The sequence below is a fragment of the Chaetura pelagica genome, unplaced genomic scaffold (assembly GCF_000747805.2).
Source record: "Chaetura pelagica isolate M959 unplaced genomic scaffold, ChaPel_1.0 scaffold575, whole genome shotgun sequence".
Lineage (NCBI taxonomy): Eukaryota > Metazoa > Chordata > Aves > Apodiformes > Apodidae > Chaetura > Chaetura pelagica.
The window spans coordinates 1,160,263-1,187,890 of NW_009953200.1; the positions used below are offsets into that span (position 1 = coordinate 1,160,263).

A 27,628-nucleotide genomic window follows, 5' to 3' on the forward strand; every position below is an offset into this window, starting at 1 on the left:
TGAGGGATTCTTTTAAAAGTTGAGTACAGTAAGTAAATAAATAAATACATTATCTACCTTCATGACCTTTCTTTTCCTGAAAGCAAACAGCGTCCATCATTTGTAACTTGACTTTCCATAAAAGTAACAGTTCATAAAAATCTGTGAAACTACTACCAGGAACAAACAAATTAAACAATGACAATGTAATAAAATAAAACTGCTGTTCTACTCCTATAGTAAAAGAATTGCTTCTTCGCTGGGATTAATACGTCTTGCAGAAAACAATTTTAAATAATGCGTAACATATGGATTCGGCTTTTATTATTCTTCTAAAAGAAGACAATTATATTTATGTGATAAACTGTTCAGTGCTAGTAGCATAATGTTTATATTACTGGCCACTTAAATAGTCTTTGGCATAGTTTTATAAGGAACAGCAGCCTCCAGATCTTTTGAAATCCATCATACAAAGTAAGTCCTGTCTGTTACTGGAACGCAATGATTTTACATAGTTTTCTTGCTGGAAAAAAAACCCCACGTATTGCAGGTAATCTTGTTGTTAAATTGCATGTATGAAAAACTTTCTGATGCTTTAGCTGCAATTCATATGGCATTTGAAGGCTTTCTAACAAAAAGTATGAAAGCTTGGTAGCTGTCGGGTAATAGGAGGGAAAAAAAAAAAAGCAGCTTTCAATTTTAACTTTGTGGAAATGAATAATCATGATACACTGTTCTCTATAATAAACCTTTTCAAGGTGTTTTCTTTTAATCTCCTCACTTTTCTAAGGAGCTAGTTCCTATGTTCTCTTATTTTTCTGGGAGATTATATTTAAGAAAAGAGTGGGTTTCGGGTCGTTTTCAAGCAGCTGCTTTTGTCCCCATTATATTCCAGATAATTTTCAAAGGGATTACACAGAAACCATAGAAGTATTTATCTCTGTATCTTCCAGTGCTTCTGAGTCGAAGCTGCATGCATTTCAAAAGGGAATAGGAATGTGTTACCAAATAAGTATTTTCTGTTGCTGCTCTGTACATAGATTTTTATTGTAAGCATTGTCGGCAAGAGCCTTTCTGCATTGCTGGGATTCTGCTATCCTGTGTGTCAGTCAGATAACAAGCTCATTTGGAAAAATTATGCTGGGTGAGAGACCGTATTTCTTTAGGTTTATCAAGAAAAAAAAAATAAAAAAGAAAGAGGGGGGGAAAAAGAAGTAATCATATCAGTTTGGGAAATGTTACTGTCCTCATTTTTCATTCCTGAAGTACAAGTTTAGTATTTTCAATTCTCCACTTCTCGATTGCTTTAAAAGTTGGGGTTGTTAACAAAAGATAAAGTGAAGGGTATGTCAATTTAAAGAGTGTAACCTAATGGAAGTGAAATCTGCATATTCAGTTAATTTGGGATTTATTATCCCAGTAACTAGACTTGCAACTGTTCTAAAATCGTGTTGACTGAAGACTTGAGAACAGTGCGAGTGGATGGCCGCCCCCACCCCCATTCTTAAAAGAAAACCTGTGCCTGCTGCTTCCAATTTAGTGCAATCATGCCTCTTACTGGCCAATACAAGATGCAGCATTAGCTGTCACATGCAAATGAGTATTCATGGAGACTTTGAAACGTGCAATAAAGAATAAAGACATGCATTCTGTGAATAATTGTTTTCTTTTATAAAACTGGATCCAAAAGGGAGTGTCATTTCATCCAGTCTATAGCCTTTCTATGGTTACAATCTGCTGTTAAAGCCAGATATTAGAAATGAAGTGTGGATAAATGGATAGAAATGAAGTGTAGATAAGTGGAGGACTCCAGTTTCCTGTGCTGTCAATCTTTCACAGTACTACATTTGCTTAGAAGAAATAATCCAACACATGTTTGTGCTTCTTACTATCTTTCTTTCTTCTCCAACTGGGACTTTGACATGCGTAGGGATGTACAATAAAGTTGTCCACCTTATATTAGCTTTTTTAATGCAAAACTCAACATAAATTATTAATTTTCAACAGCACAGATACAAAAAGTTACATGGCAGTGTGAGCTTCACTGCAAACCTTAAGTCTTTCAAAGCTCTCTGATACCTCTTACCAGAATGAGAGCAAAAGAATAGCTGAGATTTTTAAGGCCTATTTAGACACAGGGTAGAAAAAAACCCACAAACCAACAAACAACCCAGCAAGCTGTATGCAGATACATGCACACATTTGTGGAGCTGTGAATAGCCAAGCTGAGCTCAGACACACACACACACCTATTCACCAAGAGTGCAGCCAGAAAGTCAGTTAGAGAACAAACAGCCATCCCCTTGTATTTATATTCAATCATGGCATTACATGGCCCCATCTTTTGCTGGCAGAACCCCAAATACTTCTTCCAATAGTGGGAAGAAAGTAAACAGATGACTGAATTGCAGCACCTTTGCAGTGAGCTGGAGTAGATGAGCTGCAGGAAGCACTTTGATAAATTCAGATTTGGCAGAAATGGGACCAGGGGTGGGTAAAATTGGTTGGCCAGCAGGAAGAATGAATGCTAAGGACAGATGCTGCCTGTACCACGAGGAGGCCTGAACTCCACACATGGAGGCTTGGCAGAGGGGAAATACCCCCTTATTGCTAACTCAGTGCCTCAGATTATGTTTAATCTGAGAACTGGAGGACTCCAGCTGAGTCAGAGCTGCTCAGCAGGCAGGACATGGCCCTGCAGGAATCCCAGGAAGGCAATCAGAGGGCAGTGAGGCATTACATTTTTCCCTCAGTCTAAAATAAATAATTCCTTGTTGTCCTGTTTGCTAAATACCTTTGCTCTTGAAGGGCAATCTCTTGAAACGCAGGCACACACATTCTAACACACTAAAGGAATTAATCACTGACATTACTGTTACAACTGATACAATTACTATAAATGGAGGCATAAAACTGTGAAGAGGAATTTGAAGATGTTTCCTTCCTGTCTACAAGGGCTGAGCACATTGACCAAAACCATCCCTGTCTGTTAGTTCCTGGGATCCACGATGGCACAAAGATTCTTTGTAGCTTTTAGTCTCTATCGTGCCTCTTATGGGACCTGAGAAGAGAATGACCCTGGGGCTAGGGCAAAGGATTTGAAGCAAGGAGATTTTATTTGTATTCCTGAATCATCACAAACATCCTTAGGCATGTTACTCAGCTCATTTTCCTACTTACCAAATTTAGCTAGCAATATTTTGGTATCTCTCTGAGACGTTAGCACAAGCCCTTCAACCTTCGTATCTGCTCATGCGTTATCTCGTTGTAGTCACTTTCAAAAGCAACTAGGAAATGCTCAGTGCAAACACTCCAGGAGGCTTAGTCATGCAAAACAATGGATGGTGATGCAAACCCACCGCCACAGGAATGAAAACCAGGACCTCATTCACATGGAAAACGTACTTGCAGCTCCTCAAGGACTAGGTCCCTTTACTCTCCAGCCCCAGCAGAGAGGAATTCAAAGCAGTTTATTCACTGCTCTTTGCACCGCATCCCTTGCACAGGTGGCCCTGTACTTGGAGATGCATCGCAGAGGAGACCTGCATTTGAAGATCCAATTTGGCTTTGCATCAGTCTGAGCCCCAAAACCACATTTCAGAGGGCAACTGCAGCCTTATCTGCAGTCTCTGGACACAGCAGGGACTTGGCAAATGGAGTTTGGTGAAATGGCACGGAGCACCACATAGGAGACTGACTATAAATCAACAGATTTTGGCTCTGCTCCTGGCTCTGTCACTGATTTACCATGGAAACTTGGGCAAATCTTTTACTCTCCCTATCCTTCATTTTCCGTCCCCATAATGTAAAGATAATGATGCTGCTTTGCAAGCTCTTTTGAGATCCCGAGATGTTAAGTGCTAAGTGCATTTTATTAACATTAATAGCACCCAACTGAGAGGATGCTGTATGGCACTAGCCTGGCTGTCCCCAGAAAACAGATTGGTGTGGGGAAAGTGTGCATTTGTTAAGCAGCTTAGACATTGCTCATTCCCATAATACTTCCACAATACACAGGAACAAGATCTGACCTACTAAAACAAAAGAGGGGGAGGAAAAAAAAAATGCCATAAGGAGAAAATTTCTAATGTGACCTGTCATCTTGTTTCTTACCCGGGAAAACTTGGGGATTTGCTAGAGATTATCGGTGTTTCTGTGTGTGGTTATTATGCTCAGCCACAACCACAGTGCTCACAACTTGTGGTGGAGACCACTTCCATTAGCAGGCATTAATCACCATTTTATACACTCCAGCTCAGCTATCTCTGAAAAGGCATTTAGTAGATGCACTTAGTTATAGCCTATCCCAATTTACACAGGACTCACTTTTAAAATAAGTTAATTGTACCAAATTATGTTCCAGCTCTTGTACTTACAGGACCCTAGTATCTTACAATGTATATTTTTAAAGTGCTATTCAAGATGCTTTGTTATTTTACGCTTCAGTTTTCAGTGTTTCTGCTCAAATATGTATCACAACATACACAGTAGAAAGTTATGAAAAATTTATTATTAATGCATGTTTTTTCCTCTGCTGGAGACAGAACTTTGTTGTGCATGTTATAAAATGTTAAATATTAGAATTATTTAAAGTTAATAGGATGCCAAAGAAAATGACTAATAATACATTATACAATTAGATGCCTTTCATATTAGTGAATCCATTAACAAAATAAAATACATTCAAACAGAAGAGTTCTGATTTGCAATTTTTAGCAAGGATTGCCCATGTGTAAAGCTAAATTATTTATTCTTTTTTAAAAAAACCAAACTGCTGGATACATCAGTTTGCAATTATTTGCATTATGTTTGAATGCTTTATCATGTGGCTCTGATTCAAAAATATGTATCTCTAAGTTGCTTCAGCCTCTTCATTTGTGCAAAGCATTAAACATGGAAAAAAACAAAAGTAAGTTTCTTTTCCTAAATTCAGCAGGGCAGCTGATCAAACCACAAGCCCTCAGTATTGCTACTTCAGCTGTTTTGGGTGTCTCTCTGTCATCACTCTTTAGCCCAGACGTCCTCATGTAGTTGCACACCTCTAGTTTCCCCTCCCAAGTGTATCCTTCTTTTCTAGACAGGAACAATTCCCTCCTATCCCATCTAGACACGTCACATCAGGCATCAAGCAGCTTTGCCTGAAGTTACTCAGATGTTATAACACCCTGTTTTCCTGAGCACTGGCTACTACTTATTTTGAAACTAGTTATTTGGTCTCCTCAGCTGATGGCCACATCATCCTGGACTAAACCACTTAGCAAGGAGCTACCTTTCCTATAGCAAGAAATAACTTTTAGCACCAAAGTGATAGAAACTTCTAGCTGCTTTTCTCCTGTAGTTTCCTTTTCTTTTTGCATGGAGGCCCTGTCTCTAGAAGGGCTTCTGACACCAGCTAAAGAAATTTCCACCAAGAGCAAGTCATCTCCTCCTCCTCAAATCCATCTTCTCTTCACTGCTCCTATCTACTTAATTAAGTTGTTCTCAATCTTCTGTATCATAAGCACATAATGTTGGTTGATGGAAATGTGTTTTGAAATCCCTGTTTGTTTGTTTTTTAATTATCTGATTACACTGGGGGAGAAAAAAAGAGATATCTCTCTTTGGTATACTACAGTGAGTAGAAAACCAGCCATAGCACACTATCTTATCCTCTTCCAAGATGCTTTCTTCACCTTTTAACAGTCTACTCAGTCCAGTCTTTACAGTTCATGAGATTTAACAGTATGATGATACCAAATTAGGTTCAGCATTTTAAAATGGGTTTAAGGTCAAAGGTGCCCCTTGTTATGATCTTTACTCAGCTTGCAGGAGGTGAGGAACACCATATTCAGTCTGCTGAGGTTTGTACCTGGATTTTTGCATAGCTTAACTCCAGGCTACTGACACTCCAAAATACATCCTGCCCCTATATGACCCAGTGTCAGCCCAGGGTGAAACTCATGGATGAGCCAAAGGATTAGAAACAACCTGACTTGGTTGCACCTTGGACACTGTGAAGTATAAAGGAAAAAAAAAATATTAAATTTGTTCCACTATATTCAGTTCTCCATATGCTAATTACTTCAAAATTTTACCATAGTTGTGCTGAATAAAGTAATAATAGTAATTATAAGAACAGCTGATGCATTAAAATTAGAACCATGGATTCCCAGGTTGATTTCAAAAGGCACCTTTCTCACAACTCACCCTGAGGTGTTTGTCCACACAAGGGGTTCTGATTAGACTCAGATTAATACAGTACAGTTGGGAAACAGGACCTTTGATCTCAAGAGATCTGAACAATCCTTGTTACTTTTATTGACAACAGGCAGGCTACAGACTGAACAGTGTTAACATTCAGAGAGCTGAAAACTCAAGTGAAAGCTATGCTACGTTCTCACTTCTAAGACTCTGGTACCATGCAGAACTTTGAAATTAAAATACAGTGTGACTACCTCTCTAAGTGTTTAAATTAATATGTTTAATAAACCCTGCAATGATAAGTCTAAAGTGCAAATTAAGACTTTCAAAAAAAGGAGAAAGGAATGCCTCTTCATATTTATGCATGCAGTATTTGTTCTGGACAGTGGAATATAGCATTTATCTATATTAAAATTTTTAAAGCTCCTTTTCTTAACAATAAAAACAACATAATCTTGTTTTTCCCAATATATCTGCAATATTTTTTTTATACACATATCTATGATGTTCTGTTTTTTTTTTTAAGGCAAAAAGACAATTACGTAGTCAAGAAAAAATCATTATTTTCCTATATATAGACATCTAATGCTTCTTAAATGCTCTAAGACATCACACCTGGCTTCTGGCACCAAGACTCCAAGGGCATATCTCTACTGAACATCCTCTGCTAGACCCACCAGCCTTGTGAGGGTCACTCTGCTACTCAGCATCCTCTCAAGTGGCACTACACACCAATTATTAGGTAACTTAATCAGGCCCTAAATGTCCAAAGAATATATTAAGGGAAGATGCTTTCCAGGACTGTGATAATTTTCTCATGCAAAAGATTCCACTGAATTACACAATAATACTTTAAAACAAACCAACCAACCAAAAGAGACAAAAAAGACAGGAATATTCCATTCTAAATCTATTAAAAAATGATGGTACAAGTGATTTGCACGTCTTAAGAAAATGAGTTTTGAGTAGCAATGTATTTCTAAGAAATCCTGTTTCCACAAAAGAGACAGTCAATAAAAGAACATAGGTTTCCTCATAAAAGCAAAAGTTTCCAATGATCACAGAAAATGTAGTTTAGATTTTTTCCTGCCCCCCAAGTCCCCACTCCTCCCCCAAATTATTTCTTTTGGAAGCTTTCCAGTTTGGTCCCCAGCACCATCACCCCCCACTAACATAACCCATGAAGTTCAACAGTTAACTGTGCTACTGAAGCCTCCTGAGCCAAAATCACTCTCTACTTACAACAGTTGCCTCTACTATAGCATTTATGGTTTTCCCAGTTCTCAACATACAGAAGACCACAAATACCATGACAAAGCTTAATTCCACAGTGTGGTAACTTCTTGTCCCTTGCCACCCTGTATAATGTCATGTAATGTACATCCACATATAACATCACTATTTTTGTTGTGGACCTTGTTACAAGTTCATATTTGTCAGCCAGTATTACAAGCAACCCACAGAATTATAGACAGTGACCACAAGGGAGAAGAAACACCCCAAATATTAGGCCACACCATGATCTTCTAAGACATTGAGCATGATCAACTTTAAGTAGGAACTATACAGCTTAGTTCTTCAGGGAATCCATTTCCTTGCAGCTTCACATCATCCCATGGAAAATACCTTTGAGGCTTGGTTCAGTTTATCTATAAATACACCTAGCAGCCCTGAGCTTCTGGAGATTGTTCCATCATCCTAAAAATCATCTTTAGAAAGTTCTCCCGCTAATCCTTTTAACAAATGACTCAATAAATTTTTTCCTTTCCTTGTTATTCTGGAGCTCTGTGGATTGGTATTTCCTGCAGCCTTACTATCAGAACAACAAACCCAAACAAAAAGTCACCCATGACAACGATGAGCATCCCCCCAAAAAAAGGCAATCCCTTGCTGCAGCTTGCAAAAGGAGTCCCTCTCAGCACCTAAATAACACCCCTTGAGGGGTTATCAAGAAGCTCTTCAACTTCTTGGAGTGTTACTAAGCAAAAAGCTATTGTAACACAAATTGTGCTGTGGTTAGAAAAGAAATAAAAGGCATGTCTTAAATGCTTGATCATCCAATACGTGCCATAAAATCCATGGTATGTTTGTGGCTGACCACATTAACCCAGTTTACTGCCTCTTCTGCCCCAGTCTACTGACTTATTCATCACACCGTTGAAAAGAAAAACATAACAATACCATTGGTGAGAGAAATTGTACAGTGTCTAGAGCTACAGATTGGGCAACTACAACTTAACATTATGATTTTTTTTTTTTCCTTCACACTGAGAATAAGTTATATTGGAAAAACATTAACATTCTAGCTCCATCATCCCTTTGGCACATACATGGTGCACACTGTTTACAAAACAATTCAAGGCATTGGTTGCAAAAAATAGTATTTCCATCAAGTTTCATCATCTGGGTTATATTTACAAATCACTTTTTGGGGTACTGTATTCCTACCCTTTCCCTCTGGAAAGAGAAGGGTAAGATGTGGAAAAGACACTTTCTGAATTAAAAAAAAGTATGTTCTGTATCTTAAAATAGGCATTCAAACACAGAGGAAAAAAAGGGAAGAATCCACATCAATAACATGCACATATTAATTGATTAACCAGCTACTGTGGGCTCAATGAAAGTATTCTGTTGACAGAGTTTTAAAGCTTGGAAAAAATATAAAAAATACAAATTCTTGGCTACAGCTTGGCATGTGCAGGTCTTAACCCAGAAACAAGCTGTTTTATAATTATTTCTGAAAATTGCTTCAGTCCATTTTATTTTCTGTGCTTGCCTGGGAAGTGTGAAAAAGGAAGAAAAACCTATTTTTGACTCAAGGCTTTCAAGACATTTTGATTCTCAGCTTGCAAGTAACCCAGTTTGAGCCTGATATTTCCAACGTGAACCTTGGACCACTCTTGCTGGTTTCTCAGTGAGAATGGTTACACCAATAGCTGCTGACAAAAGCAAGTAATGCTTCACTCTCTGGGCCATACATGATCACAGGGAGAATGTCACTAAGGCTGGAGGGTGGCTTTAAGTTTAGACACAAACCAAGACACATTCAGGTATTTCTAAGGATATTAATGTGTGCTTGAAAATGCAATCAATAACCTCCTAAAACTTCTAAAACTGTAGGAGATGGCAGGATACAATAGGCAATCTCACTAATGCACATGCACAGGAAATTAGAGACAAAAAGGAAAGTTACTGCAAGAGAGAACCAATCTCTCTTTTTATTCCCCCCCCCCTTTTTCCACTGATTCTTACTGCAATTTTAAATAAAATCCATGATGGTCTTGTTGGACCTTCATGAGTGTAACTGCTTTCTGGAAGTTGGTAGCTGACAGAAGACCTGCTCTCCTCTGCCCATGGAGCCTAACAGCAGGACCAGAGCTGCCTTTGAAATGGATATATTGGGTCAATGGAAACACTTGGATATTTTTGAACAGGGAGTTTGGGGTTTTGTTCTGTGTTTTGGGGTTGTTGTTCTGTTGGGGTTTTTTTGCTTTTTCCTTATTGTAAAGAAATGAAGCTGTGAAAATGAACTGCTCCTCTTTTTTTTTTTTTTCCTTTTGTTTTACCCCCAGTTCCCTCCTCCCTTTTTTTCCCCCCCTCCCCTCTCTTGTTTTCCTTCTAAATGCTTGCTTCAAAACCACCCAGCCCATTTGTGCTGACCCGGCGGCTTCATTTCAAAGGCAGCTTCAGTCTTGTGTCAGTTCCAGAGGCTCTGCTGGGAAACTACTCTGGTTCCTGGTAGCTGAGGCTCAGACATATGGTCCCAGCAAGCTCACATCATCAGTAATATTGAAAAAAAAACAAAAATACATATAAAAACCCCAAGATTTGTTCCTCTTTTCTCATAGTTCATCGATAAAGAACAAGTCAGTATGGTCGAAGAATCCTGCTGGTTAAAGGTATCATCCTTAACTGCTCATATGGTCTGGGCTTTACTTGTCAATTAGATTAATCCAAGCCATTTTAGAACAATAAATATAAGTACAGATGGAATATAAACATGTTGAAGATGACTGGTTTTGACGGTTGTTGTTTATTAAATCAAAAGTAATGTTGCAATGAGGATTTTTGTTGATATAGCAAATGGAAAGGAAAAGTAAATAGGAATTAGATAATCTTCAGGAAAGAAACAAAGCAACACAAAACCCCCAAAAAACTACCACATCACAACCTCCAAAACATCCCACAAGTAGTAAAAAGGCAATGATTTTACTTCAAATGCCACCTATGAGCTACCTTTAGAGAGGGGACATGGCACCTATAAACTCAAAGACTTAGGTATGTCACAATCCATAAAACTTCCAATTACTGCTTCAGAATTTACTGTGCACATATGGAAAATAATACTTGCAAAAAGAGAAAGGGGTTTGTGCCTGGTGCTGTCAATACTGTGAAGGATGGGGTGATTATAAAGCAAATTAACAATACTTTTAAATGTGCATTCACTTATCTTTCCAATTAAATCCTTGTTAAACAACTGCACAGACAGTAATGGTGCTTCTGCAAAGCACTGATCAAGACAATTTTATTGTAATTTTTACTCTGTAACAATTAATCAAGTAGGCATTTTCTTTATTATTAAATTATTTAGTTAATAAATATTCACAATCAGTTCATGTATTTGTGGTTTAGATTTTACTTTAAATTTTTCTTAAACTGAATTCTATTTCAGGATATTCTTATGGAAGAAACAACAGAGGTATTTTAATCCTTTTTGCCCAAATTATTTCTGCTAGGCCAAGGTAATATCAGAGTAAGATTAAATTCACCATTTCCCCCAATATTGTTCCCAATTTGGAAACCTTTGACTGTCCTCCATGATCCATGATAAAAGTACCTCTCTGCAAGAACATTCTTTGACTGTCCTCCATGATAAAAGTACCTCTCTGCAAGAACATCATATTTAGCATCTGTAAAAATTCACATTTTCCCCCCCACCTTTGGTACATGAGGACAGCAACCAAGCCATAAAAACACAGTAATTGACCTTTGGATGGTACATGGCGTTTGGCAGTTAACACACAAGGTATTTCAAATGAAATAACAGGATGCAAAGGTCATCTGTACAGCAAATACCAAACATTTTGCAAACAAAGCGTCGGATATCAAGACAATTAGGGGCTCTCTTGTATTATGTATGAGCCACCACTTACTGGATGAACCAATAAGTGTTGAAATTTGTATTTCTATGGTTAGTTTCCCTGAACATATATGCAGTAAGGAGGAATCCTAGTGTTTCAGCAATGTGTTATGAACCCTTTATAGCTCTACTTTTTATTTATTATTTTTTTTTCAGGTAATTTAGCACTCATGAAAATTACTTGCTTGGCAGCCAGAATAATGGAATGCCTTTCCAGCCATCCAGCAGATGAGCATAGAAAGCATAAGGAAGGAATCTCCTACCTCCTCTCCCAGGTATTGAAGCATGGAAGGCAACAAGGAACTCATAGGACTTAGCACAGAGAAGGCCCTTATCCTGTTAAATCACACTGTGCATCAACACAAGTTCAACCAGAGCAAGGAGCACACCACAAATACAAACTCTTACTTACGTCTTCAGATCTTTAAGGATGAAAAGTTCTCCCTTTTTCTTCTGCAAGCATTTTGTGCCTCACTGTTGGCATCTTCTATCAGATCAGAAGCCTGCTCTTGAAAAGCATCTCCCCCTTGTCTCCACCTTTATATAGTCGTGCCTTAATGGCCCTAAGCAGCCCCACCTGTGAGTCCCCCACCCCTGCCTATTGGCCCAGAGCCCAGTTTAGCCACACCCTGGGGCTTTGGGCCAAAACAATTGATCTGTTTAGTAGCATCTTCGTAGGCTGAAACTGCCAGCATATTTTATATGGCTTAACAGACCCATTTCTATACATTTATTCCTTTTCCTATAGGTGTGAAGTAAAAGAATATCCTTATAAATATCTGTAAAGGCTTTAACTTGCTGGATCTTGCTTAAAACCAGCAAATATATATATATATGTATAATTATTTTAAAAGATTGAAACTATTAGACTTAACCAATAATATGGAAAGCCTAAGAGGCACAGACATCCCTGTCTAATGTCTCTGGCTACTATAGAAGCCTTTACTGTAAGTTCCAAGCCAGAAATATTGAATGACTGGTAGCTTAGTTTCTAAAACCCAAATTCTTTCAGTGCTTGTAGAGTAAGAAAGGTACAAATATCCTGATGTCACTTTGGTCCAAACAGCTTCTACTGCCTTGATTCAGTGATTTGAAAAATGATGACTTAGAGTTTCGAAAGTGCTGAGAGATGTTATAGCCTGGTCCTCTTATGATCAACTAATCTTTTCAGTTCTTAATGGGAAAATAAATCACAGATAAAAGATAATCCTGTTGCACAGAAGCAAAAAAGGTGTGATATCGATGGACTTTTATAGAAAAAAGAAAACTCTGTGAAAGGGATAAAGTAAATAAGGTAGTTTGTTCTGCTGATACTCCTGTTGGCAAGGTCAAAGCCTTCTTCAGGACCTGCCAACCTCAAGAAATGAGAAAGAAACACAAGGTATATTCAGAGATTTTAAACAGAGAGAGGTGATATTTTTTCCCTCACCTCCAAAAATCTAGACTTTCAGGGGTCTTTTTAGATTTTTGACTGTTCTTATTTCTCTTTTAATGATGAAGCTGTCAACTCTTACTTTGTTTTCCTCCCGTATTCATCAGTTCTGTCTTATTTAATTTTTGATGCTACAGATGACATTTTAGTATAGGAAAAGGAGCCAAATAAAGCTTTGCTATATTCTAATTAATGATTATTCTAATAAAAAATACTTTGATATGGCAGCCAGCCTAGAGTCTCTTCTATGATCTTTAGTTTTCCATGTGATACATATTATTTATAGCCTATAAATGTAGGTGTAACACAATGGCAAAGCAAGCAGGGAGAAAGAGCCCATTAAGCCTTTGGTCTATATAAGAACTGATTGCACAGTCAGTCTCTGCAACGTAAATAGGCTTTTTCAGAATGCTTGTTTGCACTTATAATCAAATTAAAGTTTAACTATAATAATAAAAATATATATGGGAAAAGTATATAAATATAAATAATGCTTTACCACTGATAACTACAGAAAAATGAAGATGTGGGGATTGAATCTAGGAGGTGACAATAATTACTGAGTGAAAAAAATTATGTGTGGCAACGGTGTTACTAAACATCATTCCACTGCAGAGCTTTAAAGAAACAGGTTGGGGGCAGATACTGGTTTTCCAAGTGACTTTTGTTACTTCACAAAACAGTCTGAAACTGCTGCTATCCTCAGCATCTAATTGACAGGGGACAACAGGACCTTGAGGACAGAGTGGCTTGGATGTAGTATTAACTTCACCTACATATATTCATTTTTCACAGTAGTATGAACCAGAAGGAAAAGGGTACCTGGTACCTCTGTGCTGCAAAAAGCCATCTTTGACTTCTGTCTAACCTTTCTGTATCAGCCCATCTGTTTTAGGTGAAAACTTGAGCAATAATGTTAACCTCAAGTACGTTAACCTCTGGGTGCCATGAGACATGATAGACAGGACCGTTATTTTTATGGCACATATTTTCCTGAGCAAAGATCCTAGGGAGTGAAGAAGGATAGAAAATCCTGGGTTTGCCTCTCTGTCTCCAAACAAAATACAGTGTACATTCGTTTGAAAGCCAAGGCAGACTACATTATCAAGACACAAATACTCAACAACTATAAATCTAAGGGAACCCAAGAAATGAGTCAAAATCATGAGGCTGATGATTTATTTGGTCTCACTGCATTTACTGGCATAAATACTAATTCCTCATAAACCAGAGTTCATCCTCCAGTTTCAGCTGAAGACAAGACTGCTCTGGAGCAGTTGAGGAGGTGGCAAACATCTACTGCTCCTCTGAAACCTTGCCTAGAGATGTAAATGGAGGCTTGAAGGTGGGAATATTTTTACATCTCTCATATCTCTCAATTTCATGAGAAACTTTGAGTCAAAAATCTTAGTTTCCGTATAATACAAAACGAATCGAGGAAGTTGTTCTCCAACAGCTGTCATCTCCAAAACACACAGACAACACACAATATTCAGCAGTTCTGGTAATAGTCTCTAGGTAACTTTTAAAAGAGTTAATAAAGTGTAGAAGAAAATGTTGCAGCAGCTTCGCATTCATACTTGATTAATTCAGGAGTGTATACAGTCTATAATGCAATTCAAGATTTGGGATTTTTCCTAATTTCATAGAAGCTCAATTTTATTTTCTCATTAAGTAGTATCAGGAGGTTCATTGTCATCAATGATATTTGCTAAGCTATTCAATGTAGGGATGTTTAGTTTTTGCCAGGAGTCATGAACTCTTTGGAGGGGTGCATGTATTTGTCATACATCCTAATTAGCTCCCAATATTAGCTTCCACACCTGTAACAGTATCTATTGATCAATGTCAGATTCAGTTAGGCCACAGCTGTGAAAAATCTTCTTTTGTATATGTGGAAATATGTTAATTATATGTGGAAGCTGTGGAAATATGTTCACTAAATATGTTTAGGTTGATTCTAATGCTGGTTCTCGAGTCCTCAGAATATTCATCTCTCCTGTTTTCACTTCTTGGGTTCAAATCTTGTCTTTACAAAACCAGTGGTAAATCTTCCACTGATTTTGACAGAACCAGTACTCTACTCCTACTTCTTGGATGATGTTCTGAGGTACATGGTGTGATTCTTGGGGTGCCCTACACAGGAGTTGGTGTCAATGATCCTGATAGGTTCCTCCCAACTCAGCATATTCCATGATTCCATTATTCTACTATTTCTTTTCCAGTTATTTTCAGATCCTTTCTCTACTGTTCTACTTTTGGTTTTGTTTCACTTTTACCATCCAAACAACCTGCTAATTTTCCTTTTAATCTCCCCTCCCCCCCCACTTTGATTCTCCAGTTTCTACATATGCTTTGGTTTTTGCCACCTTCTTTCAAGTATTCATTTCCTCCTCTTTTTTCTGTTTTTGTTTTTTTTTCTTCTCCTTTTGTTTGGTTGATTGTTTGCTTCTCATCTCCTGTTTAACTACTATTTTCCTCTGCTTACTCTGCTGTTTTATCCTCTCTCCTAGCTGACATTTCTCTCAATGCAATATTTTTCTACCTTCCCTTTCCTCTCTTTTCCAAAGCATGGCTCATCGCTCTATGCCACTAATGTATAGCAGATTCTGAAATACTGTCATCTGAGACAGTTAAGTACTAAACAAAACATTACCAGGGTGGAGGAATCACTTACCCTGATTGACAACAAATCGTAACTTCTGTATTGTTGCCAGATTGCCGCTAACTCTGTATATTCCATCAACATCTAGACCTGAAAGAGAAACACATATTTCATTTTAGATCACAGAAGAATTTTTCTTTGTATGTCTGTCTGGGAAGCCAGAAGCACCCTAACAACTCTGATGAAGAGCAGTGCAGGGAGAGACTAAGAAACAATCCACCTGACAATAACTGAAGTGCCTCCTGGATGACTAAAACAACAATGAGAAATAAAAGTGGTAGATTAACTGAAGTGAATACAAAACACCTAACTATAATTATCTTGTAATTCTGTCAGCAGAGGATGGTTCTGCAAGGGCATTTGAGTGTGACAGGAGAGGAAGAGTGAATTGGCTCTCGTGCTTATGGAGAAGGGCTGTTTGGGATAGGCATGATGCTACTCTAGGCCTGCCAAAACGTGGGGGGGTTTATATTAATTGTGCTGGGGAAACTTCTCTGTCTGGGGCCTGAGTTTTTCAGACATGAATTTCTGGGGCTGTGACCTTTCTGAAAATAAAGTGGTGAGATACCCACTCTGAAATCATGACATTTGTGAGACTACACACAACTACCATCTCTCTACTTTATTCTTCAAAGCAGATCAGACAAGTTTGAAGATGAAATTAAATATCCCAAATAGCATATGCCCTGGAGTACATTTCTTCATTAATATAGGCCATTCTTTTCAAGGACAACCCGACAGTCTTGTTTCTCCCTGCATATCTACTCAAGGTTTATCTTCTAGGTGAAACTAGATGTCATACTCCCTTTTGTGACATATTATCTCCTACAGCAAGCTCTGCTGATATGACTGTTTAAAATAGCACTCCCAGCCCGGGTTGCATAGCTGTAGCATTTCAAAGCACATGGGAACTGCTCTCCTTTCCCGGGAGAATTAGCTATTGTGCAACAAGGACCAAATCTGCAAGCTTAAAAATTGAAAACACTGAAACGTTCTCTGTCATTTCAGGTGTCAAACTTGCAAGCATGTAAGAAGCTAAGAGAATCTACACGGAACAGGTTTATTTTAAGGCTACTCATCACTTGGAACACAAGTTTTAATTAGCTTTTGGCAAGCAATTGCAGAGAAAGCCTTTCTCTTGGAAAACACTAATTTGTCAAAACCAAAACTTTTCAGGAAATATTTCCGATAACATATCTAGGAGTTTTTTTTTTTTTTCTAATTTGGGGTGGGGAAAAAGGAAAAACTGAAGGTATAAGAAAGAGTGGAAACAAGTGCAAAAGCCCAGAAAGCCACTTGTAATAACACTTAAATAGGAACAAGCTGAGGTTCAAGTCCCTATTTCAAAGTTACTTGCCTCATGCCTTGGCAGATGAGTGCCACAGCCAGTGGACTCAATGGCTTGGAGGTACTCCTCACTGATCTTGAAACATTTAGAAGATTTACTTTTCCTTTTGATGCAGAATGAAGCCAAATAAAGCCTTTTGCTTCTTTGCATCTTTATCTCTCTACAAAATGCAGTTCTTATTTTATGTCTACCCTGCTAGGAACATCCTGATTTTGTTTACATTAAATAATCTATTTTAAAAACTAATAATAATTATGTATTATACACTGGTTATCTATGTCTTTTAATAGACCATTTTCTATCCTGCACCTGTGGGTGTCCTGCAACACAATACTGAGAGCAATGATTCATTTCAGGAAGATCCTCTTTGGTTACAGGGGGATAAAGAAAAAGTTTATTTAAGAGAAATCAAAAAGGATTTGGTAATCAAGAACACTTGGAAGTTATCCATCTACTGGATATATAACATATGAGCAAATGGAAATTACTAAAATGTTTAAGTAATGCAATTCTATCCTAAATCTCAAGAGCTTCAATCTGTTTTAGTAAAGGGAGAGTGAGAGAGAAGAGTAATTCCCAGCATAGGAATGTGGGACTTTTGTGGTAAGGGATTAAGAATTGCATCATGCAAACTGAACTCTAAACCAGAAAGTAAAGAGGAAAAATAAAACAAACAAACAAACAAACAAGCAAGCCCCCAAACAGAATATTAGCTTTTATTTGAATCAAGCTCAATTCAGTTCTTCACCTTTTTGGATATATGGAACTGAAAGCAATACATGTCACTGTGGATGAAACAGTCTCACATTAATAACATCGACTTGGAACCCACATAAATTACCCAGAGCAAGTGAAAATCACAAACTATGTTGTAAATTGGTGGATATTACATCTTGCAAAATGATCTGGAGTATACAAGTGCATCATTATTGTTATGAATTTACTTCTGTGTAGAAGTGAGTGTTTCATTTGGACACTACACAATATGGTGGAGAGAAAAAAATAAATAAATTCAAGAATATCAAGGCAATTATAGTGTTCACGTGCCATCAACTTTCTGCTGCAAGAGCTTTGAAATTTAAGCCAAACCAAACCAACGCAAATTGGTGGATTTGGACATCCTTTTCATGACCACATTATCTTAGCTGGATTGTTAACAACTTATTTTGGAAATCCAATTAGGCACAAAAGAGGAAGAGAAATACGTCTTCATAGTTCTAATATCCTGATTCTGTGAACAATTTTCAAAGCAAATTCACTTTTAAGGGCACCTCTATCAAGAATAAAAACATCCCTGCACTGCTGTCAGTGTTGCTTCGTGGCAGGCTATAAATACTTAGGGAACAAAATGAAACAAAAGCCTTGCAGAGTTTCCTATCTGGTGCTGGCATTTAAGTTTAGTGGTAAGGAACGTTTCAGCAAAAATATTCATTGTAATAAAATCCAACTGTTGTTCACTCTAGGGTGAGATTCTTGTGTTCTGGAGTGGGGTTTATCTGGGAAGAATCACTGAATTTTGCCCTAGAGGAGTATTTTATTTGCCTTATATCCTAATCTCCAACTTTGTTGTAATGAGGAACCTGAGAGAACAGGACAGACCAACTATTAGAAATTACACCCAAAAGCCAGATAATGGCTCCAGTATTTTGACCCTAAATTTTGTAATAGCATAAAAAATTTAGGAAAAGGACTTAGTCAAGAAAACATCAGTTTAGCTGTCAAACTATGGGTAAATTTTAACTACTTTCATTTAAAAAATCATACAACTACTCTTGATGAGAAAGTTAAAAGGCAACTGAACTCAAGCTTGGTTGAGATTCATGAACAATAATGAACGTCATGTTGACTCTGAAAAACTACACAGAAGATGTTACAAGACCACTTAATTAAGACTATTTCTTGCAGTCCTGCTTCTAGCCAAAATGAAAATACCTATGGAACCAGGTAGAGCAGAGAAACAATAAAAACACAGGAAAAAAGGAGAGATTTGGTGATACATTTATCCAAACACGTTTTAAAACATTAGACTGTGATATTGTTTGAAGTAGTTCTCATGTTTATGAAAATTAAATTTTCTTGAATTAAATGTTCTCATTAATTCCTTTCTGGTGCACAGAACAAATCCCTCTCCCAAGTCACATTGCATTCTGCCTAAGCTTAATCTATATTTGACAATATCTTCAAACAGAATATAAAAGGAAATTCTCTGTGTGCAGAGGAAGGAGAGTGATGGTACACAGAAATTGTCACTCCACTTTTTTACAAGATTTAGAATTTGAAATGTACCATTTTTAAATGGTACTAGATAACTTCCTGCAGAGAAGCCCATGATATTTTTACAATTAATGTATCCTGAAATAGGTGTGGTCGTCCCCCGGCCTGGTAGGAGTTTTGTAAAAGAAACCATCGTGCTGGATTCAACAACAAAGTGAAGCACAAACTTGAAGAAAGGCATTCTTTAGTTAGTCCTTTCATTTAAAATCAGTTATGTTCAGGGCAAAAATATTGTATTTCAAAGGAGCCTATTATGCCTTCCCATAAACAGAAAGATCATACGTTTTAAAACTAAAGTATCATTATGTAATCAAGCTGTTGTATTATAAACTATTTTGTGGGCTTAGATGCCCAGGGCTATCTTTACAAATATTTAAGAGGTCATTATCAGGGTATGTTCTCCCTAAAACTATAATTCTTTCCTCCTGTTTTCATATGCATCTTACCATAAATATCTGATACATAAACAATTATTTATTTATTTTTTTTTAAGTTTACTAAGGGCACAAAAATGAGGCATTAAGGCATTTAAAGCAGAAATGAGTGAATGCAGCAAATACACACACGTCAAGATAACGTGTCTGATGAGAAAAACACCACAAAACAATATGCTACAATAATAAAGTTTCACAAAAGGATTGATATTTGTCTGCCAGTAGAAGGAAAATAAGAATCAAACTGACACCTTAGAATTTGACATAAAAAATAAGGCATCTGGATAGGGTTACAAAAGTTACCTGGAGTTTCAGGTAAATGTGCAAGGAAAAAGTGTGGGGTTTTTTTCTGATGCCATGGAAATCAGCTGTGAAAATGATGAGAACAACAAAACAAATCCGAGCTTCACCACAAAGAGAAAAAACATAGAGGCATTAACAGAAAAAAAAAAAAGAGACATAGGGATGTAAAGTGCCCACCAGGGTGGTGATGTGAGCTGAAGATTCTTGAACCAGCAAACTCAGTACACAGCTTGATCAGCTTGAGCTGAAACAAGAAGCAGCTCCTTTTGAACGTAAGGCTGTCTGCACTCAGTGTGGTTTTCAGTGCTGCTGACATCTCTATCCTGCTTTTTGGTGTGGTGTTGGGTGGGGTTAGTATGCCCTAAAGCTCCCAGAGCCGGGCCAGAGGCCGACTCTGGGATTTGCTCTCCTCTGTTGCTGAAAAAATTCTCTTTTGATCACCGTAACTATCCACTTCTTGTACTCCTCCCTTCAAAAGATCACATTAATGAGGCTGAAAACAACATCCCAGCTGACATCTGATATGAAAACAGGTCCCATCCCTAGTCCAGAGAAGTTACTCATCTTCTGTGTAAGTGTGGGCCAGACAGTTCTACCAAACAAACAAGGATGAACAAATCTAAGAGACCAAACAGTAGGTGATATTGAAAGTCAGTCTGAAGAACAAAGAGATAATCACTGTCATAAAGAGATCAGTTCTCCTTTATCAGTGCTCATGATATACCTGGGGCTCCCACTTGCAAATAAAATACACAGAAATACTTGGAAATTACTAAAATGGGAAAGAATGGCATAAGATAAGAGTTATTCTCATATTGTAAAAGCTGTTGGAAGGATGTACTTGGAGACTGGCTAGACTGACCTCAGTCCCAGACAGTCTACATAAATAATTAATTCAGGACCCTATGAACAAATAATTCATAGCAAAACATAATTAATCCCAAGCAGCATGGTTTCATGGAAATAAGGGCCTTGACGAGCAAACTTGTTGCATTTTTTGATAGGATTGGATTTTTGACAGGTCTGGTTGATAAAGACAATGCTGTTGAAATAGTATGTTTGGCTTTCCATGAAGCTTTTGACTTAGTACCACATGACATTATGATTAAAGCACTTTCATTTTGTGGAATTAACAGGGCATATATTACATGGATTAAAAACTGGCTCAATGACAGAACTCAAAATGTGGTAATTAATGGGAGATATCAGCTAACAGGGTCATAACTGGCAGAGCTCTCCAAGAGTGGAGCTCTCAGTCCAGTGCCATCTAATACCTTTATCTGGGATGTGAACAATGAGAAAAAAAAAAAATTTCTGTTGGCAAAGTAAGTAGATGACACAAAGATCAGTCAGATACTAAATAATGATGAGGACAGGTAAAGTTCCAGAAGATCTGAACAGCCATCTTAAATGGTCACAGTCTGGTAAAATGTTTTTATACAGAGAAACACAGGGTACATCCAACTCTCTGGATGTAGGATACAAAGGACTCTCGGGGTATTTTAGGTAATTAGCTGAACATGATCTCTTATTTCAGTGCTGTAGTAAAGATGACTAATTTGATCCCTTGAATTACAGAAAGAGGAGTATCAAACAGAAACAGGGAAGAGATTCCTCTACATCATGCAGCACAAATAGGATCTTCAGTAGAGAACTGTACTTCATATCAAAGCAAATAAATTTAAACATAAAATGTATGTTTCAATGCTTCATATTAAAGAGAGGATGGAGAGCTGTCCTCTCCACGGGTAATTTTCACAGGGTTTGAAGGTACTGGACTCAGGACCAGCCCAGCCCAGCTGCAGGACCCACAACAGACAAGCCTGAATTCCAGGCAGCATGAACAAGATTTTCTTTATTCGATTATTAGTAGAAATGGAACACTGCATCAGAATTTAGCAAAGGCAGAGATAGTGGGGGAAAGAAAGGAGAAGAGAAATTGTACTAGTTCTTAACAAGCTAAGAAATTACTCTACAGGAGGTGTCTGACATGAGGTTTGGTGAATCTCTTTAGGAAATTAGCTAACAAGAAATAATTCTATGTTTGACTGCAATAATATCAAGAAGATGAGGGGCATTGCTACATAAAAAGAGAATCTCATTTTTTCTTGCAGTAATAACTTCAAGACCCAATGGAAGGAGAAAAGCTTGACTAAGATCTTATTGTTCCAAGACCCTGTAGAAACTGTTTAATGGGAGCAATTACAACACTGAATATGAGCATTACATACTGAGAAGAAGTAACAAGTGTATATGATGGATGATGTACTTTACCCTGTTTCACATCACTTGATGGTAGAATTTCCACTTAGATATTTATATACAAATAAATAAGGGCAGCTACTGTACAAAGCAAGTGCAATTTAAACCAGCACACAGTTCACTGCCACGCAGGGCTGCTGTTCAGTGCCCGATTTAAGCCCGCTCTGCCTTCTTCCTCTTCTCTATTGTGCTGCACTGTTTTGGCATTCAAGAAGTTTACAGTCTAAAAGCCCCAGGAACAACAATACTTACTCAGGAGGCTCCTGGTAGCAAGAAACAAGACTCAGCTTAGAAGCTGTTTATTTTGAATGAAACCATCGAACACGCGGCGCGTTCACTGTAATTTTGCCGTTACCTCCAATATATACTTTTGCCATCCTGATGGTCCCACTTCTTGCAGCTAAACAAAGTGACCTCACTGCTTTCCACTGTATTTTCTTTTAAACGTTGGCTGGGATGATTGAGATTCAGGAATGTGGGAAAATGGATTCCCAAGCCACGTCCATCCCCTTTAATTCTGAGCTGTAATTTTTGGCTTGGCTTGAATCACAGTCATCACATTTCAGTCTGAATCTCTCTGTAAAGTGATCTTTCTTAAACATTTCTTTCACTCATCATGGGATCAGAAACAAAGCCATTCTAGTCTTTCAGCGAAACACTTACAAACGTCTTTTTACAGCGACTCAGAAGAGCTGAATTTCCTTTAAAAATGCTTGAAAAAGAGGAGGTTTTCATTGCCTGATTGTCCTCTTTGTGAATCTTGTCATCTGTATGCCATGAGCTACAGCTATTTTAATCTGTTTTTGTTTGCAATCCATTTGGTGTCCGCCCAAGAAAATGCAGGTGATTCTAATTAACTTACTGCTGAAGATGTGGAAAAATCTCAATTGTGCTACAGAAAATTATACACTTAAAACCTTCCCTCTATTATTTATAACAGCTTATTAATGAAAATGATTACATGAATACATTTACCACCTGATTCAGCTTTGTTCACTTTTTAAATCAACAAGGTTTATGCTAACGGGGAAAAATCCCTACCAAATACAGACCTCAAGCACACACATCAGATCACTGGTTTAAATTGAATGGCAGTTTAAAAGGAAATAACATTGTCCTACTTTATGCAACACAGTATAATATCTGAAATTACCAAATGTTTGGAAATAGCTATTCTCCCTCTGTAACACATTAGTATTTAATGTTCTGAATGTCTATTTCCTTTTTGTTTGCTTGTTTGTTTTCTCTTTTAATACCTCCTTCACCACTCCTATTTCCTCTCATTTGCTGCAGTTACTGGTCTTATGTATGGGTCAGCAGGACCACTCTGAACAATGCTTAATTTATCTAAAATTAAATAGGGATTTTTTTTATGGTTCTCTGCTACTTTATCAAGTATACTTTTTCTCCTGCTTGTCCAAAATATCGTTCAGGAGTATCAGGAATTTTCAAAAGCTGAATGCTCCACTACCAGCAGCTGTTTTGGGATATAATCAGCTTCATGTCCTCTGACTGGAGTTGTGGGCATATGACTTGATGGTGACTGAGAGAATAGAATTTTAGGTAGAGAGATTTGAGTAGGAAAATCAGTAGATGTTAAATACCAGCACTGAGTATTTTCTGCTAGGTACAGCTACCTGTTTCTCACCTTCCACCCGTTACCATTACTATTACTCTGTGCCACACAATATACTCTGTGATAGTCTAATTTGAATGTGATGACAATGGGGATAATGCATTTTATTTGGGGGAGGATGGAAGCCTGAATAAAGGTTATCATTTTAGGAGAAGCTGATGATGGAAGAAAAACTCACCCACTGTGTGACATGATCTGAACAGCTGGGGATGTAATGTGGAGGGTGGGGGAGAAGAGAGCCCTGGTATTTTGTATGTTCAAGAAATATATACAACATTGCCATTTCTTATATCCCAGCTGTGCCTGTTAACTTCTGGAAACATGTAGAGCTCAACAATAAAGCACACTTGACTGATATTTACTGCAATGTACATTACAAGACATATTCTGTCACACATTATGTTCAGAAAGAGTTAAGTAACATGAAAAATACAGGCTCAAGATTATATCTGTCATGGATGAAAATACTACATTTATGCCTCATTGTAATCCATTCATTGGTTTATGGACCCCAAGCCCTCCAGGGAGTGTCACAACTCCACATGATACTGCTGAGAGCTGTATTTTGCTTTTGGATTTCTGATTTAGCTGAAAGAAGTTTAAAAACACATGTAGCCTGACAACTCCCAATTGGCTATACAACTGAGGAGGGTCAAGAGCATAAACTATTCCAGCAAAAGCCAGCTGTAACTTATGCTCACTAAACTGGCTGAAGATCTGCCTGTTGCAGACAGTAGCATACCAGAAATTTATGCATTTTGCTAAATCCTCCCACTTTACTTGAACTGTGCTTCATTTGGGGATCCATCATCACCAACATCATGCCTGTGTTTTTCTGAGCAACAGCAAGATTCTTAGGGAAATTGCTCTTGGGGGGTGGGGGGGACTGACTTTCCTCTTAGGACTATACAGGACTTCCAGGCAGGTCCTACACCAGTAGGAGCTGTGGTTAAAAGCTACAGGACAGATACGATTCTCCAAACATCCCTTACTCCCAATGCTGATTTTAAAGAGAATTTAGTGCACAGTAGGGACAAATCTTTTCCCATCTTTCACAATAGTGAGAGATTAAATTAGTCTCAGTAATGTCACCTCCCCATCCTCACTAGTACTGCTGTTTGTTGGACTTGTAACAGTTGGAAGAACTGTACATTTGGGCACACACAATCTTCAGACAAACTAGGTAAGGAGTTTGTATTTTCTGCCTTTGCTTGGCAAAGAGAATTATTTTTTTTAATGATAGTGACTAGAATAGGAACCTCAGGGTAGAATAAGGATATTTAGGATGAAAATTGAAAGTCTCAGGAAAGCTTCTTCCATCATTCCTTGGCTTTTTAGAGAGAGTTGAGGAGTTCAGGTAGGCCCAGTATTAATCTCTATAACAGATCAATTTTTTATATGGCAGCCTAAAGCCTCTCTTTTCAAGCATGGATGCCTCAAGGTTATCTTTCTTGTCTTCAGGACTGGGTTCTACCTAAACATTTGTGGGCACCTCCTACAGCTGATCTGCATTGCTGGGGAGTGGATCTTCTAGTTCAACAATGGTTAAAGAAATATCAGTGAGGCACTCGATAGTACTTGTTTCATTGCATAACACAGAAGGCTAGATCTGTTCCCTACAGTCAGCAATTAGGTTGGTTGGCAATTAGGTTGGTCCAGCTTGGTTCTGGACTTCTAACAGAAGGAATGTGCAAAAGCCTGCTCTAAAAATGGAGTTTGGGCTCTCGTGTGCAGTTGGTAATGGTCTTTGCTTGTTCCTTTCCCTTTGTGGGCATCTATCTTTGTATTTGCTTTTTATCTTTAAGTGGGAGAAAACATTTAAAAATTAGATTCTTTAGTCTAAGTCACACTATCAGACACCTTTGGGTGTTACAGTCCATGCCTGAGTGGAAAAATCAGAGGCTCTCTGGGAAGATAAGTAGCCATATGGCTTTCTAACACCACCTTACTGAATTCTTAGCATTGCATATCTGTCTAACATATCAATGGGACAATACAAAGGTGTGTGTGTATGTACATATGGAGATAATTTTTACATTAATAGTATGTTTCCCAGTATGCATCGCATGCATTTAAAAACACAATAATGATTTTAACTGTGAAATTCCACTGAATGTACTTACACCTTCTTTTGTGTGATAAAACTCTAGTCTAATAAGTGAGTAAAATGTTCTGGCTTTTGCTGAAGTCATATTTAGTGTTACAAAGGAGTGATATTAAGCAGTACTATGTAAAAAGCCAGAAACATTAATTTTAATATGACCAAACCTATTGTGCTTACGTATCTTTCTATATATATATTTTTTTTTTCCATCCTAGCTGCAGGACTCTGAAGTTATACATATTATTTTTCCTGTCATTCCCACTACATTCACTGTTCTCAGGCAGGTTCAAATAACTTTAAAACTTTTTTTTCTGCCTCCATTTCATTTGGGCAAAATCTAAACCACCACCAAAGCAACATTCAGCAATTCAGCAAAAAAATCAGTCAAGGTATCTACAGAAACCAGAAAAATCCTGAACTGGGATAAAAAGAATTATAAGTACCAAAACTTAAGGGATTAGTGCATAGTTCATTACTTTGACAGAAGCAACTCCATAGTTTCCATTTTGTAGTATGACATGCATACCATGATATACTGCATTAAAATAGCAGAAAACTTGTGTATGAATTGCTCAGGAACTCCTGAAAAGAGGTTGTTGAGGTATAGTCTGAAAGGGAACAAACTGCTTTTTACTTTGAAATATGGAAAAAAAAAAAAAAATCACAACAAAATACAAATAATGTAAGTTAAACATAACTGGGACATGCGAGAAATACAGAAAAATACTAATTTCTGATAAGGAAAAGCCTAACATACTGGAAACCTGTTAGGTGACTTTTCAATGATGTAAATGCATAAAAATTAGTATAATTTGATACTTTCATGCAAGATAATGATTTAAAAATTTGAAGCTATGAGAAGCATTTTGATTTCAATCGTTGTCTTTGTATTTTAATGCTGACTGTGACATGGAATGATGTGAGGAAGGTAAAAATCCGTTCTCATCCTTTTTACTAGGGTTCACACAGACCCTCTGGTATTTCTGGAGGCTTGGGAAGGCAAAGTTGGCACACAGTGTTTTCCATATCTGATTTCCTTCTTTGGTGAAAATTCTGATAGATATTAATGACATTTACTATAGAGATGTTCATGACAGTTGCAAAGTTTGTAACACAAACTCTTACTGTAAGCTGTGCTCTCTGGGTTTTTAATGGATGTCATATCGAAATACAACAATGCAACTGCAACTGAGATAATTAAAGAAACCATGTGAACAATTTCTTGTGTGCGAATCTTGAGACTTTTCAAACATCAATATGTCGTGTCTGCAAAGTAAATAAAAAGATGGTGGTTTTGCCCAGTGATGGTAGAAGTGCTCCTGTGCAAAAAGCTCCATCACGAGACCAGAGCTGTTTATGACCAGAAAGCAGCCACTGCTCTGAAGATAGTCCTGCAGGTCAGAGATCAGGGCATTAAATAAGGCTGTTTGTGAGTCCCTCTCTTTCAGTGGAAAAGTAGGAAAACCTGGCTGCCTAGAGAGCATCCTTCTAGCATCTTCCACCTTGCTGCTTGGATTCAAGTCTGCCTTACAGGTTAGCTAGGCTGGAGAATTTGAATTATTTTGTTTTCCACAGTTAGGGTAGATGCTCAGCTTGTTCAAAGTAAAGTTTATAGGCTCAGTGAAACCAGTTTTCATCAGAAGAGGATGTATCTTATCTTTCTACTAAGGTTTATTAAAAATATGTAACACCTGATAATTTAACACCAAATGAGTGGCTGCCACATTTCCCCCTCTCTCTGTCTCTCACACACACATCTACATACAAGCAGAGGAATGCCTCTTGGCTGCCAAAATATGTGCCAAGATTTTGTTCACTTTAATCTCAATCATATGAGTTAGAGAACCATGAAACAAAGTTTCTACCAAGTA

At 37.7% G+C, this 27,628-nt stretch overlaps 1 protein-coding gene across 1 annotated transcript in view; it reads right to left on the reverse strand.

The window, feature by feature from the left end:
* Positions 1-27,628, reverse strand: part of ARHGAP15 (Rho GTPase activating protein 15) — a gene marked incomplete at its 5' end in the record, with an annotated part of 279,947 nt that overhangs the window by 91,637 nt on the left and 160,682 nt on the right. Inside the window, one exon of the mRNA XM_009997402.1 lies at positions 15,409-15,486. Coding sequence (XP_009995704.1) covers positions 15,409-15,486 — 78 coding nt within the window. The remainder of the gene's footprint in view (positions 1-15,408; positions 15,487-27,628) is intronic.